General features: G+C 40.3%; 2 protein-coding genes across 2 annotated transcripts in view; both read left to right on the forward strand.

Moving 5' to 3' along the window:
* The first annotated feature begins 981 nt into the window (after window positions 1-981).
* Window positions 982-12,464, forward strand: LOC109997523 (ETS domain-containing transcription factor ERF-like). The gene is made up of 6 exons (XM_020652027.3): window positions 982-1,112; window positions 2,461-2,518; window positions 5,438-5,669; window positions 7,046-7,181; window positions 8,627-8,717; window positions 11,866-12,464. The coding sequence occupies exons 2-6, from the start codon at window positions 2,461-2,463 to the stop codon at window positions 12,180-12,182; spliced, it is 834 nt and encodes a 277-aa protein (XP_020507683.2). The 5' UTR covers window positions 982-1,112; the 3' UTR covers window positions 12,183-12,464.
* Window positions 12,465-13,164: 700 nt separating this feature from the next.
* lig1 (ligase I, DNA, ATP-dependent) overlaps window positions 13,165-19,927 on the forward strand; it is a 56,430-nt gene continuing 49,667 nt past the window's right edge. Inside the window, exons 1-4 of the mRNA XM_020652026.3 lie at window positions 13,165-13,318; window positions 14,719-14,781; window positions 16,521-16,701; window positions 19,320-19,521. Of these exons, the coding sequence (XP_020507682.2) occupies window positions 13,302-13,318; window positions 14,719-14,781; window positions 16,521-16,701; window positions 19,320-19,521 (463 nt within the window). The 5' untranslated portion in view covers window positions 13,165-13,301. The remainder of the gene's footprint in view (window positions 13,319-14,718; window positions 14,782-16,520; window positions 16,702-19,319; window positions 19,522-19,927) is intronic.

Here is a 19,927-nt window from a genome sequence, read left to right on the forward strand (position 1 = left end):
TTACATTTTGGCTTGATTAATTACTTAAAGGGGACATGTTATGAAAAATCCTCTTTGACCGTGTTTTTTGAACATATATTTGGGTAACCTGAGTGTCTACCGACCCACAAAATGTGAGATAAACCCACCCAGTCCTTTCTTTTGTGGTCTGCATAAGTCTTACAACACAGAGAAAAATGATCTGTTTCAATGCTCTCCTTGTGATGTCACAGTGGGATTCTGGTAAAAAAAAAAAAAAAAATCCCCTCCCCTCCCCTGATATCTCCACCCATGGACTCCACCCCCAGCCTAGAACAAATTGCTACGCATGTCCGCCATTTTTATTCTCGCTACAGAGGAGTGATGTCTACCGGGAAAACTCAGGGGGGGTCATTACATTTAAAGAGACACACACACACAAAAACGGAGCGTTCTGAGAGAGCTGGTTTATACAGGGTCACAAACCTCCTCTGGTGGTCATTGCATTTAAAGAGACACACACACATACATAATGATATGTACCGTATTTTATGATAAATTACTGTATGTTACAATACGTCACTTCACGATACGTTACTAAATATTACGATATGTTACAATAAATCAGTATCATGATCAGACACAGAAAGATACATTAAAAAATGTATGTCAATTATTATGATGCAATAGGATTGAACACTTTATGATACAATTCAATGCAAAATGTTACCAAACAATATTACATAATGACTCAATAAGACATGATAATAGGATTCATACACTTTATTGGTCCCACAGGCTTTAATAGAGCACACATTAATGATGAAAAAGTTAAAAACAAACATGAAGAAAGCAGCACATTTGACCTAACAAAAGAGCCGTTATGAAATCAGTGTAAGGTCTTTTAGTTTTGGCCTAGTCTCCCTAATTCAAATCTAGGGGGAAGAGAGGAGGGATGTTGTAGAAGGAGAGAGAAGGGGGGGGGGGGGAGGTGAAAGTGTGTTTGTGTGTGGTTAGAGGGGGAGATCAGATACAGGGTTTAAGATTCGGTCCATCCATCCGTCAGTCCTCTCACACTCTTGAAGAAGGCCGGCAGACAAACTGATCATTGTCATTCATCTGAGGAAGCCTCGTCCGCTCCTGCTCCGAACGAGGTAACCCAGACCGACTGATTTATTCTTACACTTAAACAGGACTCTTTAATTAGCTCGCTCTTTGTAAATGAGATGATTGTAAGACAGAGAGAGAGTTCTTTAAATGATTTGTTAAATGACTTCTTCTTTATCTACTTAAAAAAAAATAATAATCTCCTCGTTGTCGACCTGTCATGCTTGACTGGCAAGATGATTTTTACTTATTATCTTTGATTGTAGTGATCGCTGTAATTCTGCTTATCACAATTGATTATAGACTCAGATTTAAATGATTAGGCATGTGGATGACTCTCTTATCAAGTAGAACAAACTTACATTTGTAGTTTATAAACAAAAACAGGCAAGAAAAAGAGGAGGGACACAAATGTCAAAGCTAGTGCTTATTAAGTTGCAGAGACACTTGTATTACTGTTTCTGCACTATCTGGTGTTTTCATACATCCTAATCTGTTTCGTGTATGTCCTTTAAATGCAGCCCATTTAGGAACCCTCTTTTGGTAAAAATGGGCCCTTAAACTAAACGCTCAGCTTTCCTACTTTCCTGATAATGTCCCCGTGACCCTGCAGTGATCATGTGTGCTGCTGCTGCACAGGAAAAAAAGGAAATAAAATAAGAGCTAAAGGGGAGACATCGTTTTCTTGTTGCTCCAAGATAAGAGGATATTACAGCTCGTGGAAGAGGGCTTATAGGAAAAGAGACATCATTCAGTGGAAAGGGGGGGGGGGGGGGGGGGGGGGGGGGGGATTGTGTGAAGTACTTCTTGGAGAGATGAGTTTTCAGCCTTCCAGGGAAAGATGGTGGGTGTCTCGCCTGGGAAGGTCATCGTGCCTGTGGGCGGAATATGTGTGTGTGTAGGGTGAAATTATAGAAAAAAAAATACAGAAAATATGAAACAGTATCTGCAGGGAATATGATGTGTTTGCACATTTATGTAACTGCAAATGCCAAAATCTAATCAGAAAAAAAGCTATTGAATTTGCAGATGTAATTTCAAGCACATTATGAACTGAAAGAGATCGATACTCCTTATATTTACTCACAATTATTCTGATATCGACGTCAAATAGCTACAGTCTGGAGATGTTTGGGAGGTGGGGGGGGGGGGGGGTGGGTTTGATTTGCTGATAACTAAAATATTTGAGGATTTGGCAAAGACGCCGCTGTAATCTGAGCTCTGTTGTGAGAGCTGATTTAACACCACATGACGGCTAATTAAAGTTTCATTCAGGCAAACTTTCTTTCTTTTTTTGCCGCCCTGACTTCCATCTACCGCTGCTCAAAGTGATGAAGCTATTGTGTGTGTGTGGTTTTTGTCTGTTTGTGTTAACTCTGTGCGTTGTGTTTGCAGATGCAGTGCAGCTGCAGCTCCTCAGTGGGACACCTTTCATCACCTTACTGGAGCAGAAGTAAGTTTGGAGTTGTGTTATTTTGTCGGCATTTGTTCCGCGTCTCCCCCGTGTTGTTGGGGAGATTTGTCATGCTCTTGTGAGACTTATTTTATATTCATCCTGTGCTCTCTGTGTCTGTAGCACAGGAGTGTGATAAAAATAGATAGAAATCACGAGAAACAAAGGAACATGTCATCCATGACAAATGACGCAGAAAAATATCGTCCAATCAGAATCCAATATTGAAAAATGGCCCTGTCCTGATTTATGTGTTCCATCAATCACCCATTTTTTAGGTCAATCACAGTCATTTGTTCTCAACTTTGTCTTACCATAACAAGTAGATGAAGCCGTCTTCAGAGGGGTGACCCAGGGGGTGACCTGGGGTGGCGTTGCCCCCCCTTGAAATTTGATTGACCACCCCTGGCGCCAGAACAAAAAATCCTGACCTGTGATTGGACATTCTCCTCTTATGAAGCTAGAATTTTATTAAAATTGACTATTCAGGATGTGTAGCAAAGTGCTGCTTGCTGTTTTCTTTGCATTTCAATGTGTTCTGGGAACTTTAAATTGTGACTTTGGAAACACATATTATTTTTCAATTCCATAAACCATGAAGCTTAGAAAATGAACATGTTGCCCCCAGACATTTAGGGTTAGAGTTAGTGAAGTGGAGATAAAAGGGGTAAATAAATGCTATTCATAGTGAGTGAGTGAGTGCGTACGTGTATATTTGCGCCCCTGTGTACACATACTTCATGCAACCCCTGCACAACTCAATACCCACCACTGGTTGCAGCCACTAGGTCAATTCTTTGATTGACACTGTTTTGATGCCTTTTCGCCTCTTCCATTGCTTTGTTTTGAAACCAGAAGCAAAATGTCAGGACAGGAGGGAGGAGCAGCAAAAAAATGAAAAAGGAATAAGCAAACACTGAAAAGTGATCAGATCAAGCGAGCGTTATTTCAGTTAGAAAGGTTTCTCTGTAATTCTGGTCACCTAATTTTGGGTAGAAAATCCAGTTGTAATCATAAAGTACTGTTTAATGAAATACAGACTTATTTGAGTGTCTTATAGATAAAGTCTGCAAACGCTCATTACTGATTCAGGTGCTGAGTCGTAACAAAAACACAGATATGACGCACAAAGACTTGAAACAATATGGCTCTCAAAGATATACTTGTTTATTTGTTATGCATTTAGGAACAAAGACCGGCCCCCTGCAGGCCATTAAAATAATGCAGGTTCAAGACCCTTATACATTAAACTAGAGGCAAATCCACCCCTTATAATAGGCCTGTGTGCCGCTTGATACCAGAACATTTCATACACTTCTTGCAGTCAAGAAAAGTAGGTTTATATTTATTGATTTTATAAGATAATGAAAATGAAATCACCTCTAATACATGTAGTTTGGTTATTGTATGTAGGTTTACAAGCCAGGTGCAGAGGTGAAATAGTCATAACGCTCTGAATTTCTAAAGATTTCTTTTTACAAGGACATAAGATAGGGAAGTTTCTAGTCAAATTCCAGGTTTGTTTGATGGCATGAAATCTAATAAGCAGGTTATAAGCTGCACACATTCCATAATCTTCTCTAAATGTCATGTTGAAATGAAGAATCCAGAGATATCTGCTTGGCTGTGAGAAACTTCAACCTGTGCGACAAATAATCATGCTGTGAAACCCAACATAATGAGCCTGAAATTGTTTTCTCATAATGAAGCAGTGATTAGTCCGAGCTTTCAGGAAAAGCAGGGCTTCATGATCGTAAGAACAGATAATGGAAGAAGCAATTACACATACTCACGCCCTCTCTGGCCCTGCACAACACTTCCATTCACCAGCTTCTCTGCTTCAGAAAATGTATTAATTGCTAATTTGTAGTGTTGAAATGTTGCATTTTTCCCAGGTTTATCAACACCCAATACTGGTTATTTTGTGACACACTGTTGTGAAAAACTAATTAACATATATCTGGACAAATGTACAAACAAGAAGTCAAAATAGAAGAAAAGGATTTTCCACACCACAGTCTACTTGAAGCTCAAACTATTGTGCCTCAAACGACAAAACCACCACAGCAGAATATGTAATGATGAGATCTGCTGCAGCACACACAGCTCTTTCTTATCTGTAGCAAATGTTGTTTTGACATACTCTCAGGATACAGGCAGAAGTTTGAAATTCTGACTGGAACCAAAAATGCAAAAAAAAAATAAATAAAAGTAGTGCGATGCATAATTTCCTAAAAATCAAATCAGTTCTATACAAGTAAGGTTTAGCTTGACATAAAACATGTGATATATAAACATTTTTATAGGGGCGGTAACGTTCATGAGGCTTATATTAACCCTATCCAGACTGTCGTTTCAATCTGACATTCGTTACAGAGGCAAGAAGGTATCAGCGGAAGCAGCAGGGGAGCACAGCGCAGTGTGTGCATGCATATCTGACCGTGTTGTCTATGAGGAGCTCCCGCTGTGTTGGCTTCTGCAGCTCCGAAACGCAATGTGAATTCTCAGACTTGGACACCAATATAAATGCTGTTGTGGAATCAATATGAACGTATAAAGATGTAAAAAAAAAAAAAGAAGCAGTCTTAAAAACGCTAGTGAAACCTGTTCCCTATATATGATAAATATTATTCTGTATTATAAAATAACATCATCCAAAGCTAAACCTAAATATGTCTTTGGTGTCTTATTAGAAGAGGAGAAAGATATCAGTTTTGTGTCTCTGTACGGTAAATATGGTGCTACAGTGACCAGCTTGTTTGCTTAGCTTAGCTTAGCATAGCACGTGAAAACAGCGGATAAACTAGATGGGAACAGGGTTCAAGCTCCAAAGTGACAAACATATAAATGCTGCTGAACTTTATTCATAAGAACGGAGAAATGTCAGTAGTTTACAAAATCTTCCTCATGTCTCTCCAGCAGTGCTTTTCCCTGATTGGGCGTACAAACCGGCGTGGTCGCCAGGCTCCAGGCAGGTGCAGCTGTGGCACTTCCTGCTGGAGCTGCTGGGGCGTGGCGAGGGTGGGGCCATCGGCTGGGGAGGAGAGTGGGGCGAATTCGTCATCCGTGATCCAGAGAGGCTCGCCAGGCTGTGGGGGGAGAGGAAGGGCAAACCACACATGAACTACGACAAGCTTAGCCGGGCGCTCAGGTGATCAAAAAAACGCTCGGGTGGAGTTGACATATTCTCACTGACGTTTAACAACACCTACGGCCTGCAGCTCACCTATTATTATCCCATTAGCTACCAACACACGTCAGCTCTTTTTAACATTTAACCAGCCCCGAGCTAACACAACTACTAACAAATGATAGTGTAGTATAATGCTGCCTTCATGTGCTCCTTGGAATTATCGTATTTCTGAGTTGTGAGTCCATGACTGATGGCCCTCTAAGTCGTAATTACGCGAGGGAAATTGGTATATTCAGTGACACAATATGTACTGGGAGCACATGAAGGCAGCGTAAGAAATGTAAATTCATGGCTGATGATGTTAGCTAGCTAAAGGGCCACGTTAACTTGGAAAACGACTGGTTATGACTTAGCTGTCCTGATTAGCTTACGATGTTCTGATAGGTCCTCATCACATCAGCTAATGGCGCCATTTCTTTGTTAGGATTATTTTTGGTTAGCTAACAATAACGTTAGTTTTTAGGATGTTGAGGCTTTCCTAATGTATCATGTTATTCTTTCAAAATGGGGTGTTAGCTGTGTATTGGTTTAATGCTAATGTAAAACAAAGCTTACGTTACATTCAAGTTAGCACCCTTTTTACAGTGGAACACTATCACATGTGACGTAAGCTTGGATTTGGCTAAATGCTAGCTGTTGTCGAATGGTAGGCCTAGCTCAAGGTAGCTTAAATAAGTTTAAAGTTTAAGTTTGCTCGATTGGCTAGCAACTACAAAGACAATGGACAGTGCAAATTTAGTCTGACTCCATATTTCAGGATATACAACATATTTCAGCACACTGCTACACATATCAGCTGTTTTTAGCATTCAACCAGCCTCTAGCTGATCAAATGTGATGTAAGCTTGGATTTGGCTTGGCTGTTATCCTATGGTAGGTCTACCTCAAGGTAGCTAACAACATTAACTGAGTTGTTTACAGTTTACCAAATCGCTCCAAATTTTCCCTGAATCCATTGTCCGTTCTGTTGATTCTAGAATTTGCAAAACAGGAATAGACAATTAACCTTACACAGGATAGCTTCCCATACTGAGCATCACGACATCAGAGGCGTTGTGCCGCCTCATGATGAATATTGATTATTCTTCCCTCTCTGTACAGCTTCACCCTAAGGCGGATGCTGTAAATGAAATGTAGGCCTACTCCTTGCCTGCATATGTTTCAAATTAAAATTGAAAATCTTAAATGCTCCCAGAGGCAACACATGGGGAAGCAAAACATTGCACGCGTTCCTGCAGCCTACCCTGCAGAAAAATACTGTAGCTATAGTCATAAACACACAACTCTTAAAACAAACAGAGTGCAGTCTGACACGGGAAACGTTTCACTTCCAGATATTACTACAACAAACGCATCCTGCACAAGACCAAAGGGAAAAGATTCACCTACAAGTTCAACTTCAACAAACTCATCCTGGTCAACTATCCAGGACACCCACCACCTCCTCCTCCACCTCCATCCAGTCATCAGGTCATCATCGCATCTCTACATCACTCATCACAACTTAAAGGACTTCTTTGTTTGGAAAGCTGGCTTATAGATCGTATTGGAAAATATAACGGAAACATCTACAGAAGCTCTGAGTTAACATCCATAAGTTTCAATTTACTCTGTTTTCTTTTGATCACAACATTTATTCATAATCTCATTCATAAGACTTTTTCACATCATCATATCGAGATATCAATGCCGGTTTTCCTGTGATAACAACACAACTTCTCGAGAACTTTAAAAAACGACTGGAATTGGGGCGCCAGTACCCTAGCGGTTGATGCGTGCCCCATGTAGAGAGGCTTGGGTCCTTGAGGCGGACAGCCACGGTTTTGAATCTGGCCTGTGGCTACTTTCCCGCATGTCGTTCCCCACTCTCTCTCACCCTGGTTTTTGACTCTATGCACTATCCTATCTCTAAAAAAATAAAGGCATAAAAATCACCAAAATAAACCTTAAATACAAACAATAAAACTCACTTGTTATAATTGGAAAACCTGCATTGTTATCCCCAGATAACCAGATAAATTAGTCTACATCTCGAGAAAATAATTGCAATTTACTTGTCATCACTGGAAACAGAGTCTAATTAAATGTAGGCTCTGGTTGCATGTCCTCTAAAGGCCTCTAAATCTTTTTTTAAATTAGTCTCCAGAACTTGAATTGACTGAAAATAAGTTATTCAAATCGGCTGCATTTTGATCCGTTTTCCAAACATCAAGCTCTTCAAAAAAATAACCTCAGCTCTGTACGTAAATCAACATTTTAAAACTGGACCCACTTATTCAGAAACAATCTCTTCAAATGTGCCTTTTAATATAAAACCGTCTGACTTGAACAGAAATCATTACCAAAACTTATCATGTAATATAAAGTTGACTTACAGACAAATCTTTTAATATAGAGCGGATTCAGTGTGTAAAAGTTGTATTATATTCATTACCAAACCCCGGGCTGAGGTTATCCATTAACTCTTAGAACGCTCTGTGCTTGGTTTAATTTGATGATTAATTCTCTAACAGCAGGGCTTTGTGTTTTTAAGGTAGAAAAGTGGTGTTTAAGTGGAGCCCGTTAAAAGATTTACTCTTACATTCTGCAAATGGAAATCACAGTTTCGGAATGAAACTCTTACTTTTATGTAATGCAATTAAGTTTTTACCACATTTCAATTTTAAATGAGGCCACTGGTGTACAAACTATTACGAACACCTTTCTGCTATTAAGCTGATGAATGTCTTAATCTTACACACTGCTTTTTAACATTCAAACCGCCTCATTAACTACATTAGGGTAGAACTCATACCCGTTATATAGATCCAAACTTCCACAGGGGCTTCAAAGCTTGAGACTCTATTGTACTGAAAAGGTCCATGTGTTCATTTCATCCTTTCATTCATCTCATCCTTCATGCGTTCACCCTCCAGCTGGTACAGAGCGGCCCTCTTCCCTTCCCTCTCCTCCCCTCTGAGAGTGGTCTTCCTCTGTGTGGAGGAGCGGCCTCAGTGATGGACAGAGGTAAGAACACCCCAATTAGTGACCCTGTTGGTTCCTAATAAGTCCCTAAGTGCCCCCGCTACGACTAGAGCTTATAGTTTCCTTCTGTCACATCGGTCACTCTGTCTTTTAGTGAGAGGAAATGAGACCATAAAGGTGAGTACTTTGTGCAAGAAAAAACAACATACAGGATCTAAAATGTATTATTATAGGTTTATTATTATTACACTATAGTCCAACAATGTGTTACCTCTTCTCTCAAATCGTCCCCTGACTGTCAGTGGCTGTTACGCCCCATAATAAGGCGGCTCTATGGGGCGACAAAAATTCACAAATTAAAGTCAAAACCAGGAGATTTATTATTGATAAATTAAATTATCAAAAAAAAATCTCAACTCAAAAACAAATTCAACAAAACACAATCCTGGACTGAGAGGCTCAGCATCCCGCCTCCAAAAGCCTCCCTCCTCCTGAGCACAGCACTTGGCTTTAAAGCACTGAGGACTGGTGTTCCTTAGTAGGCGATCAATAGCTTCACCTGTGCAGAGCTGAAGACAGCGGAGGGGGAGAAGGAACAAACAGCACAGGGAAATAAACAGCTGTTCTGTTCTTCAAAAGTAGATGAAGTCACATTAGGATTGTAAAAATGTTCTCATTAGATATTTCATAAGAAACCCACAACTTATCATAATTAAACATTAAATACTTAACGTAAAGAAGCTGTGCAGGATATTTCTGTTTGGGTGGATTTTGGCGCCCCCTGTGGACAAAGCATTTACTGTGAGTGCCTTTAAAAGTTCTGGTTCTCAACTGGAGGGTCGGGAACCAAAAGTGGGTCTCTGAGCTGTTTTCAGTGGTGTGCCTGGAAGAAATGTTGAGTCAAAAAGTCTATGTAGCGCTTTTTGAACAAGATTATTTCGTTCAGTTTCTTTGGTCTGAGGTCCAAACTGCACAATTTTTCATTAAATAAAAATCTGATGAGTGAAAAAAACATCAGATATTTGGGTGGTGATTTCTCATGAAGGAGTTGGTGGTGGGTCCTGAGTCTTAATTGCACGGGTAATCCGGTTTAGGTCGTCTTCATGTCTGTCCCTAGATCAGGGTGATCCTGTCCAGTCTTTCTTTGAACTACTGTGATAAAAGTGAGCTGGATAATGTGATCCAATTGGCTGAAAAAAAAAAGTGGATTAACAAATCTGGAACAGTTTTATCTGGATTCAATCTTTTGATCAACCTGGTGCAGGAGTTTGGAATTATAGCTGGAGTCATATTTGGTTATTTACCTCCAGAGGCTGACATATTTGAACGAGAGGGTCGAACAAAAGAGGAACGAGAGGGTCTGAAAACTCCAACATATCAACTAATGCTACCTCTACCTTAGTTAGCAAGGGAAATAAAAGTCAACTTTTACGATAATTAAGATGATAATTGCTTTAAACAAAATATATTTTCCCAACAAATAGTGGCTCCATAGAGCGTTTTTACTCTGTAAAAGCAGTAACTTCTTGACATTCATGAGAATGTGTTTCATCTACCTTCTCTTTTAAGAATACAGAAAAAACATCATGATCACATTCATACTCTGTTTACCATCACTGAACTCATTCTTAAATACTTGTGTGCCGATTTCTCAAGTCCTGAAGTTTCTTTTGTTTCAAGGAACAAAAGAAACTTCCTTCATACTTTCTTTTTTTTCCCTATTTGCATGATTTGTTTTATTTTTACACTTGAAGCAGAAACATGATTCGAGTTTTGGAGAAAAAATGCGGAGACAGAAGTTCAGTCTTAACCTTGAAGACGAGTTGTGGGAGTTGTGTGAATAAATACATTCAAGAACCTGAAGATGAAACGGTGCTTTCTTTTGGGATTCAACACCAACAAAAATATATTCTTTTCTGTGCCCTTTGAAAACTGTAATACTGCAGGTATATACTGCAGAATGTTTTTAGCTATTGGTGGGAACCCCATTAACTACAAGTACCGCCATTGAGCAGCCTCAGTGAAAGAAAAGAGTGAGAATTCTTTCACTAAATGAATAAAGCCGATTTCTTTTCCTCACACTCGTCCTTTCAAGCCCTTTCACAGTCAACCTGTGCAGTCAGGTTCTTCAGATTTAAAACAGAAAGAAAGCCATTCAGTGAGGAAACCTTTTTATTTTCTCAAATTACAGAGGTTAAGATTTCTTTCTGTCTCTGATTGGCTTCACCATAAAAATGTCAAAGACGTGTAAGTTTTACAGCATCAGTCAGCAAGGTGACAAATGCAGAAACTGAAAGCTGGTTTGAGAATATTACTGAACAGATCAAGATGTTGAAGAGCAAGTGAGATGTTTGTGACTAGAGGAGTCAATAGTCTCCAAACTGTCTAAAGAAACCTGCTATAAACTGTTTTTTTCAGCACCGTTTGTTACCAGTCCCAGTTTTGAAGACTTTGGTGCAGATGCCTCTTCTATTGTATATAAATCATGAACTTTTATTTTTACTTTTGTTAAAGGTATGTTGTGATATCTCTGTATGTATTGGGTCTTTATGTCAATCAATCATTATTTGTAAAGCGCCAATTCAAGTGTGACTCGAGCGTTATCTCGAGACGCTTTACAAAAGAGCATAACATGGGATAAGATGCAGGAAGGATTTCTCCTTTGTATTCCTCGCGTTCCTGTTGTGGAACAGACTTTGTATGTGGACCTTGAGTCTATAATACAAAGTCTAAAATCGAATTCACTGGAAAAACAAAAGAACATTTCTAATAACTATTAATGACTCAAACTGATTATATTTACAGAAATGTGACTTTAAGTGACATCTTGAATCTTGTAAAACATACATTGTAAAAATCAGTCAAATAAGACGCTTTCTTACAGTGTTGGTTATTTTCCAAACGTTTTAATATATTTTTTGTGGGCTAAAAAACAATCGATCAATCTTTGGAGCATAACCCATCATGACATCGATTAAGGAATTTAAAAGCCTTTACAAACTTCCACCAAAAACATCAGTAAATCCTAATTTTTTTCCCTCAAACAGTCAAACGGAACATTTTGCACCTCTGGTACCTTTATGTTTTGAATAATATTATATTACAGGTTATACTAAAAGAGTCTGGCTTTATGAAACTTCTGCAACATTTGACTAACCCCCCCCCCCTCCCCCTCTTTCTGTCTTGACAGCAATCCTCCCTGTGCCTCACCCCTTCCTGTTCCCTTGCTGCCTCCCAAAGCCCATCTCCACACCTCACGCTCTCCACGGCCACTACCCCTTCATCTCTGCTCCTGCACATTCAGGGTCCGACCCGAGGGAGCTGAAGGAGTCAGGTCTGCCGCCTCTGACCTCGCTCGGCGCTAACGTCTGGCCCCACCGGAGCCCTGGACGCTGGGATCATCTGAACCACTTCAGTCGAAGCCTGTTTGTTGGAATGAGGCAGACAGAGAGTGAAGGAGAGGGGAGGAGAGGGGGGAGTAACACACTGATGGGGGAGAGGGAGTGAAGAGAAGGAACACACTATAACAGATGGACAGCTATCCTTCCTCAAATAAGCACTGTTTTTATATTTTACTCAGTCGTTCATTATTCATTGCCTGTGATACACTGACTTTGTATTTATTGAGTTTTTCCATTATGTATTTTCTTGCTGCTGAATAGAGATGTTCAGGAAGCGGCTTTTCTTCCGTCAGCACTTCATGCCACAGTAGGGGAATTGCACTTGTAAACAATTAACAACATGGCACTTGTATTTGAGTCAATAAAGCAGAACTCTCAACTTGCATTATTCAGCTGTTTGTCTTGCATTTCGTCCCGTCTTCTCCAGGCTTCATGAAAATAATAAGAGCCGCTGCATAAATGTTGCATTCAAGCAGACACTGTGAAATTTTCACGACAGCAGCCTTCACGTCTTCTTTGCAGCATCAGGACCAGCCTCTGGGGGCTTCAATAACCCCTCCGACACAGTAGGGGGCAGTAAGCAGCTTTTGACATCCCGCGAACTTTTCCCGGGAGAGAGTCAGAGCTGAGATAGGTAAAAATTGAAGAGCTATCACTCTGTTCGCGTTTTTCGGGCACCCGAAATCGAAACCTTTTTTAAGTCGGTTCCAAATGCACATAAAGGTTTACTTTATAAGTTTTGTGGTCGTTTTGCTCATCCGGACCCAATAATTTATGTCGACTTTCGATACACTTATTTAAAAAAAGAATAATAGTAGGTATGCCACCTACATAACCTACGTGCTCTCACTGGAATTGTTTAAATTGGTAATGAAGAGTATGATATGGTTTCTAGGACTGTTAATTATGATAAAAAAAAATATTAAACCATCCGGCCTGTATCTAGGTACTTAAAAAAAAGAGTTACAAATTAAAAACGCAGTCATTATGATGACCAAATTTGCAGGGGGAAAAACAAAAAAAACAACGCTTCGTATTTTCCTTCTCGAGTGACACCTCCTCTCTTTTTTTATACTCTTTGGCTGAGATGTCGTTTTGGCGCCGAATATGCCAAGTAGTCTGTAATTCCGCAGCCCGCGAGTTTGTGTGTGAATGTCGGACCTGTGCTATTATTAACCTGTTAGTCCCAATTTAGTGTGAAGTGAAGGAATAGTTTGAAGACAAAATGCAGCGGAGCATTGCGTAAGTACAAAGATGTGAACTAGTTTAGCTCGAGGTAGTAGCGTTAGTTTACATCTGTGTCACTTTGAGCTAGCTTATTTCATGTGGTTCATAGTCTCTACTCAGTCACCTGAAATGTAATGCTGTCTAGCAGGCTTCAATTTTAAATGCACTGTCTTGCATTAGCCTACATATATTTGCAACCTTTACCCCAGTAAACATGAGAAAACATGAGCTTTCATTCGTTGCATTTCTTCATGTTTGCGCAGCTGCAGATGAAAGTAAATAACATCAGACACAGGGCATGAAAAGTGATCTAACTAATCTGATCACTGCTCTTTATTAAGTGTCAGAAGTCTAGATATGGACACTGACTTCCCACTCACCAAGAACACTTAAAAGAATGATTTTTAAATGTGCAAAAAGTGATCAAAAACTTTCAGGGTGGAGCTCTTCAATGTGCACACAGCAGCTCGTCATGTTCAGCTGGTAAGAGCCCGGATGAGAGCTCCAAACCACCATCATCATCATCATCATTATCAATGCTCCATTACTGCACATTATCTCTGTTTACTTACTCCTGCAAGTCAAATGTTTAGTTTCTAATAATGTCCCCACAATCTTATGCATACATTTTTGATTAATTGGTTCAGAAAACTGGTACAAATGTCTGAAAATGTTGAGGTCTGGTGTTGATTTTATCCATTTGTTGATGATCTTTATCCATACTTCTTGTATGGACCTCTGGGTTCTGAAACCACCTGGTTTTAAGTGCTTCAATCCTGCACAGCAATGTTTCTTTAATGGTCACACATTATGCAAATGCACAAACCATTCTGTTTGTCTTACACTCATATGTGTCTCTAGCCCTGTTTACAAATCCCCAAACATTATGAGAAAGGTCCGTCCTCTCCATCTTTTACCTGCTCCACTTTTATGTAAATGTGTGCACAAACAGGCTGTTTGGAGATTTTCCCTTTGTGACATCACAAAGGGCAGTAACCCCTCCCCCATGCAGGTTGGTGACACTCACACAAACAAATTGCCTAGTATTAGAGCGCCCTTTGTGATCGTTTTAATCATGAAGTATAGGGCATGGCGCGAGAAAGCCCCAAGCCCTTTCAGAGGAGCTCGGTCGAACACAGCTCACCTCCATTTAAAGCTGTAGACACAGAAACTTCCCGTTCTGAGCAGGGCTCGAGAAGAGGGGTTTAAAGACATGATTAAATACCGGATCAGAGAGGATTTTTAACAAGACACTTAAAGGACATGTTCTGGGGACCTCTGAGACTTGTTTAAACCCCTAACCCTATAATATGTGACCTTTGATATTTAATTTTGAAAGCCCTTCTTGGATTGAACTGTACAGACGCCCATCAGACGATTAACTTTGTGTGTTACTGTTTTCTGTCTTCACTCAGATCCTTCTTTCAGCCCAAAGGCAAAGACGGTCAGAAGAAAACAGCTGATGAACCTCTGACAAAGTAAGAATGAGTTTTTCGTTTTTTTCTCATCTAGTGTTCGATGTGCAATATCATGAATATAATCACTGTCAACATTTCAAATCATAATACATACTTAAGTGTGATTTCTTTAAGCCATGTACAGCTACAGACCACTCCTAATACAGTGCGTTAAGCAACTCGTGATCCTCACTGTTAACTTTATATTTTTGGTTTTGTGAATGTCGAGATCATTATTTTTTAATTTAACCTTTATTTAAACAGGAAAGAAACTCGTTGAGATTAAAAATCTCTTTTTCAAGAGCGTCCTGGTCGAGACAGGCAGCTGCACAATTTACAGTTTCTTACAGACGAGCAGCCTCACATAAAAAATACGTAAAAAAATACACGAATAACAAATCTAAACAGGAGATATTGGTCAAGATAATCCTCAAACGCATCAGAGAGAATATCTACAGCCAGATGTGCAAGTCATCCTCTTAAAAGCGTCCAATGAAAGCAGCTCGTTAAGTCTCGCCTTTTTGGCCTTTTTCCTTCAGATTAGGTAAAGGTACATTGTGCATTACTCCTCGTGTCAGCTCTACAAAAAAAGTAGAAGAGCGATATCAAAGATGAGACAAGAAATAAAGTGCTCAAGAAATATGAACTGTAAAAAAAAAAATGCTAAACCTATTTTTAAACTATAAAATGAGACACAGTACAAATAAATCAATCAAATGTTTTCTTGTCCAGAGAATTTTGTGCATCCTCTTTTGCACATTATTATTTTTTCCTGATCACATGATCGTACCGTTTTCATTGAGGTGTATTATTGCACATTGTTCTTGCTCTGTGAGGTAGTCAGCTGTCCTTTGAGGAGGGGAGCTGTGGGTTGTGGTTCTTCCTTCCCACCTCAGTGTCCTGTGTTATGAGTCTCATAGCAGATGTTTATTCTGGATTTGTAGATTATTTTAATGCACAAGTTTCTATCTTTTCATTCCTCCTGCTTTGTGCCCTGGTTGTCACTAACCCATCACTAATGTCTCCTGTTATCACAAAAGATCGTGTCAAATGAGAAGATAAATGTCTAAATAGCATTTAATATTCAGCTGCTGACATGTACAAGTTAGAAAATATCTGTTACAACACTCAGATATTCTTCTTTAATGAACACGGCAATTATTTTACTGTGTTGTTATGCTCGGAAATCTTTGGCCTTCTGAGGACAACGTTTTCGACTTATTCAAAGATTAGCAGACAAATGGAGATGCCGCTGTATGTTCACAGAGACAACGTTAGAAAAAAAAAACGAGATCACCCAACATCAGCTATCCATATCAGTGCTTTAGCTGATTTTCAAACACAGTCTGACAGTTTGAGTGCGGGCAATTATCTTTGAGTCTCTCTGAATCCCAGATCTCTGCTGCTTAGTAAAGCGTTTTTCTGGCCACTTTTTATCGTAATCAAAAGAGAAGATAAGTTCCCTTTCTCATCTCCGAGCCACTTTGATGATAGCGTTCATTATCATCTTTAAAGTGCATCTTAAAAACTCACTTTAACATACTCGTCTTTTATGTAATGATCCCTTCATCAGTGCGTTGACCTCTCTTTAACGACTCTTGCCTTGATTTTAAGACGAGGTTTTCACAGATTTAGCAATTAATTTAAACTTCTTATCACCTTAGACTTTGTTTTTGAACGTTATTACAGTAATGAGGTTCATGTCTTTATTTACTTGAGTTACACGTTGTCTTAACTTTGTGTCTGTGCTCGTTCCCCAGGACCGTCAAAAGTCCTCTCAAGGTGCAGAACGGCGTCCAGGAAGCTGAGTCACCCATCAAGAAGGTTGCCAAACGCAGCCGTCAGATTCTGGACAGCGACGACGACGAGGCGCCCGTCGTTAAAGAACAAGTCGCCACAAAGGGCCAAGGAGCCAAAGAGGCTGTCGGTAAAGCAGAAAAGGTAAGAGGCGGGTTTGACAAGTGTGTGCAAAAGAAATGAATCATGGGATGTGAAAACAGACTTGAATTTAATTAATTTCTGATTTTATGATTGTCGCACTTCAAATGCCAGTATGCCTCATGTTCCCTTCTTTGTGTAAAAATAATTCTAACAGTATGCGACCAATCAGACGGTCTGAATCATTCTTGCCACCTGCACAGTCTGAAAGTCTGTTAGAGCTCCTGTAGGTGTCTCTGTGCCTGTTTGTTAGGAGGCACGGCGGCATGAAGGCACAATCATCGTACAGCGATTCAGCATGTTGAACGCATTTGTCAATAAGCCACGAAATGAAAAGATCGGATTATCGGCTTTGGCCGTCACCCGACCACCTGTTGCTTGATAAACACCTCTTATTACCTTCCGCTCATTTTCTTTGTTATGTGTCAGAAATGTTGAATACTTTCTTCATTGAGGAACCGGATTGTAGCCGATACTTTGAGGCCCAGCATCACTTGCTAACAATGATTTCATATTTTCTTTGATGAGGCGATGATTTGCTCTCTGCTGCTGGCCGCAGAGCAGCTCAAGTAGAGATACATAAGAGGCAGAAGACGACGACACCAACACGCTGTGAACAAAACGGTTGTGTGGAGTGATAAACGCACTCTCGAGATCAATGCAAAGAAAACAGAGGAAATTGTATTCGGTTTACCATCTGATGCTCACAAGGCCCCTATTTTCACCCATAATGGAAAAAGTCAAGCAAGTCAACCTGGAAAAATCACATTGATTACATCTGTAAAAAGACTAAACAAAGAATTTATTTCCTCCGCCGGCTGAGATCTTTTGGGGCGAGTTGACAGATTCTAGTTTTGTTCTTTAAACCCTAACCCGTCCTGGTTCATGAACTAAAATCATCTCTGAGAGGTGGTCTGGTGCAAGGCCGTGTAGTGCTTTATCAACTAATAAAAGAGTTTTAAAATCAACACAAAAACTAACAGGCGGCCAGTCAGTGTAGAGATTTTAAAACAGGTGTGATGTGTGCTCTTCTTCTGGTCTTTGCGCTCAAATTGAATGCAGAGCTGAATCCCCGAGCAAAGCAAGTTGAAGGCCTCTGAATGTTTGTTTGGTGTTTGAATGTTGTGACAAATGTTTGTATCTTGTATTTAGTCAATCAAGATTATTTTAAAACAGTTCATACTCTTTTTGTTGTCTCGATGAAATGTCGTACAAAATGAGACAAATGGCCTTTAAAAGTACATTTCTTCACTCTCCAGGTAAGAGTAATTGATTAGTTACAAAGGGGACTTAGAAGCTGCAGTGTTTCCCCACACATAGACGATACCTGGATGAGCTGGCCAAGTGTATTTCTGAATGATTTTTTAATGAGGCTATTCATGAATTGCCACACTCCCCGTATGTCCCTCTTGTAAACGCTCGTGTCAGAACTGAAGCTCCTCGTGCCTTTGTTTCAACAGTTTTCTGCAGCTGCTTGCTGCCGCTGCTGTCATGCAGTCTTAGGATGATTTGTTGTGATGCACGTCATCATCAATGAGCCTCCTCATAAACCGACGATCACCTGATGTGATAACGGAATATCGAGTGGAACATTTTCAAAGCTTGAGTAATTTGATTTGAGCGCCTTTAGCGCTCTGCTAATGAATTGTGTCAAAAGAGCAGAAACACAGAAAAAAAAAACCCAAAGCTACAACATACGACCGAGCGGGAGAAGAGGCTGTTTGTAAGAGAGGTACAGGTGTGTGAGTGGGTAGGAGAATAAGGGGAATGGAAGTCAGAAGTAGATGATGCAGCCTCTGCATTTGCAAAGTGAAGCCAATTTAAAAAGCGCCTTAAACCTTTATTCTTTTGTAATGACCACAGCGCTCCACTGATTGCAAAGTGAACTTTTAGAAAATGACCTCACTTCCTCAGTGAGCATCAGATCACACTGAGACGTTTCATGAGCAGTGCAGGCTCGTAGCCGGACTTTGAAAGGCGGTTGCCAACCTGTCTCTTAAAGTAGAGCTGCCCGCCTCCTCTGATTTTCTTTCTTCTCGCAGCCCTCTCTGAACGAAGCGCTTCATTGCACAACAAACTTGTTTCCGCACTGACGGAGGTGTGTGTGTGTTGATCGGGGTTGGCAGGATTGTTTTCCAACATTTTCTACAAAGCAGAGTTACTTTGCCTCATAGATTTTTCTGCTGCTCTGTATTTGGCTTTGAGCTCTTTGGTGTTGACAGGTCATTGTTAGACTTCTATAGACTTTCCAGCAGAGTCCATTGTACTTCAGATTGTCTCGGACAGCTGAATGACAAATCCTTCATTTTTTTTATTGCCAGCTTTAGATAGAAAAAGTCAGGATTGGAATCAAAACCCTGATCTGGAGTAGCTCCACACATTTTGCATTTAGGTGTTGGAATCTTAGGGTAACTCGCCTTATACATGACACGGGGGTCATTTACGTTGTAAGATAAAGGTAAAGTGTGTATCACTGTGATTTGGTGTCAGTTTGACCTCTTCTCATGCTTCAGTGTGTAACTCTTTCGTTACACATTATCCAACTGGAATGATATAAAGCTGTAAATTGATGTTTTACAACCTCCTCACAATGAACCCCAGCACTGCTTTCATTTTTGCAGAAGGACGATGTGTTCAAGGCCGTTCCCACCCCCATGTCTCCTCCACCCGCTCCGGCCGCTCCAGCCACCCCTGTGACCCCTGCCGCTCCAGCCACCCCTGTGACCCCTGCCACTCCGGCCACCCCGGCCTCTTCAGCATCACCCGGGACCCCCAGCACCCCAAACTCCATCTCACCCTCTGGGATTGTGAAACGCAAGACTGGTGAGAATTTTCCTCTTCTATGTCTTAGGAGCCACATCTGAAAATAACTAGTGTTTTCAGTTGTATAGTTTTGTTTACTGCTGTGTTTATTGTTTACTGTCATAGCATTACCAGAACTTCACTGATAATATGGATCATCACGTTCATAGTTTCATTTGGTTTTTAAGGGAGAGAGGGTGTGAGCCTTGGAGGGGACCAGCGCCCCACGATTTCTTGTTTTTAATGAACAAACATTGGAGGGAAACTCCTGCACATGCTAGAGCGTTTTTAAAACCTGTGGTCTGGAGAAGTCTCATCATTTATCATTTGTGACATTAAAGTTTCTGTGGTTGATTAAATAGTTGAATTCATATCGCTGCTTTTGTTTTCTCAAGCAGAGAAGTGAATCCCACCTCAGTGTTTGATC

The sequence above is a fragment of the Labrus bergylta genome, chromosome 4 (assembly GCF_963930695.1).
Source record: "Labrus bergylta chromosome 4, fLabBer1.1, whole genome shotgun sequence".
Lineage (NCBI taxonomy): Eukaryota > Metazoa > Chordata > Actinopteri > Labriformes > Labridae > Labrus > Labrus bergylta.

Bases quoted from the DNA above. Each gene is read 5' to 3' on its own strand.
- LOC109997523 (XM_020652027.3), top strand. From the start codon at position 2,461: ATGCAGTGCAGCTGCAGCTCCTCAGTGGGACACCTTTCATCACCTTAC. The intron at 7,182-8,626 runs GTCATCATCGCA...TTCACCCTCCAG, and splicing joins CACCTCCATCCAGTCATCAG to CTGGTACAGAGCGGCCCTCT. The intron at 8,718-11,865 runs GTAAGAACACCC...CTGTCTTGACAG, and splicing joins GGCCTCAGTGATGGACAGAG to CAATCCTCCCTGTGCCTCAC.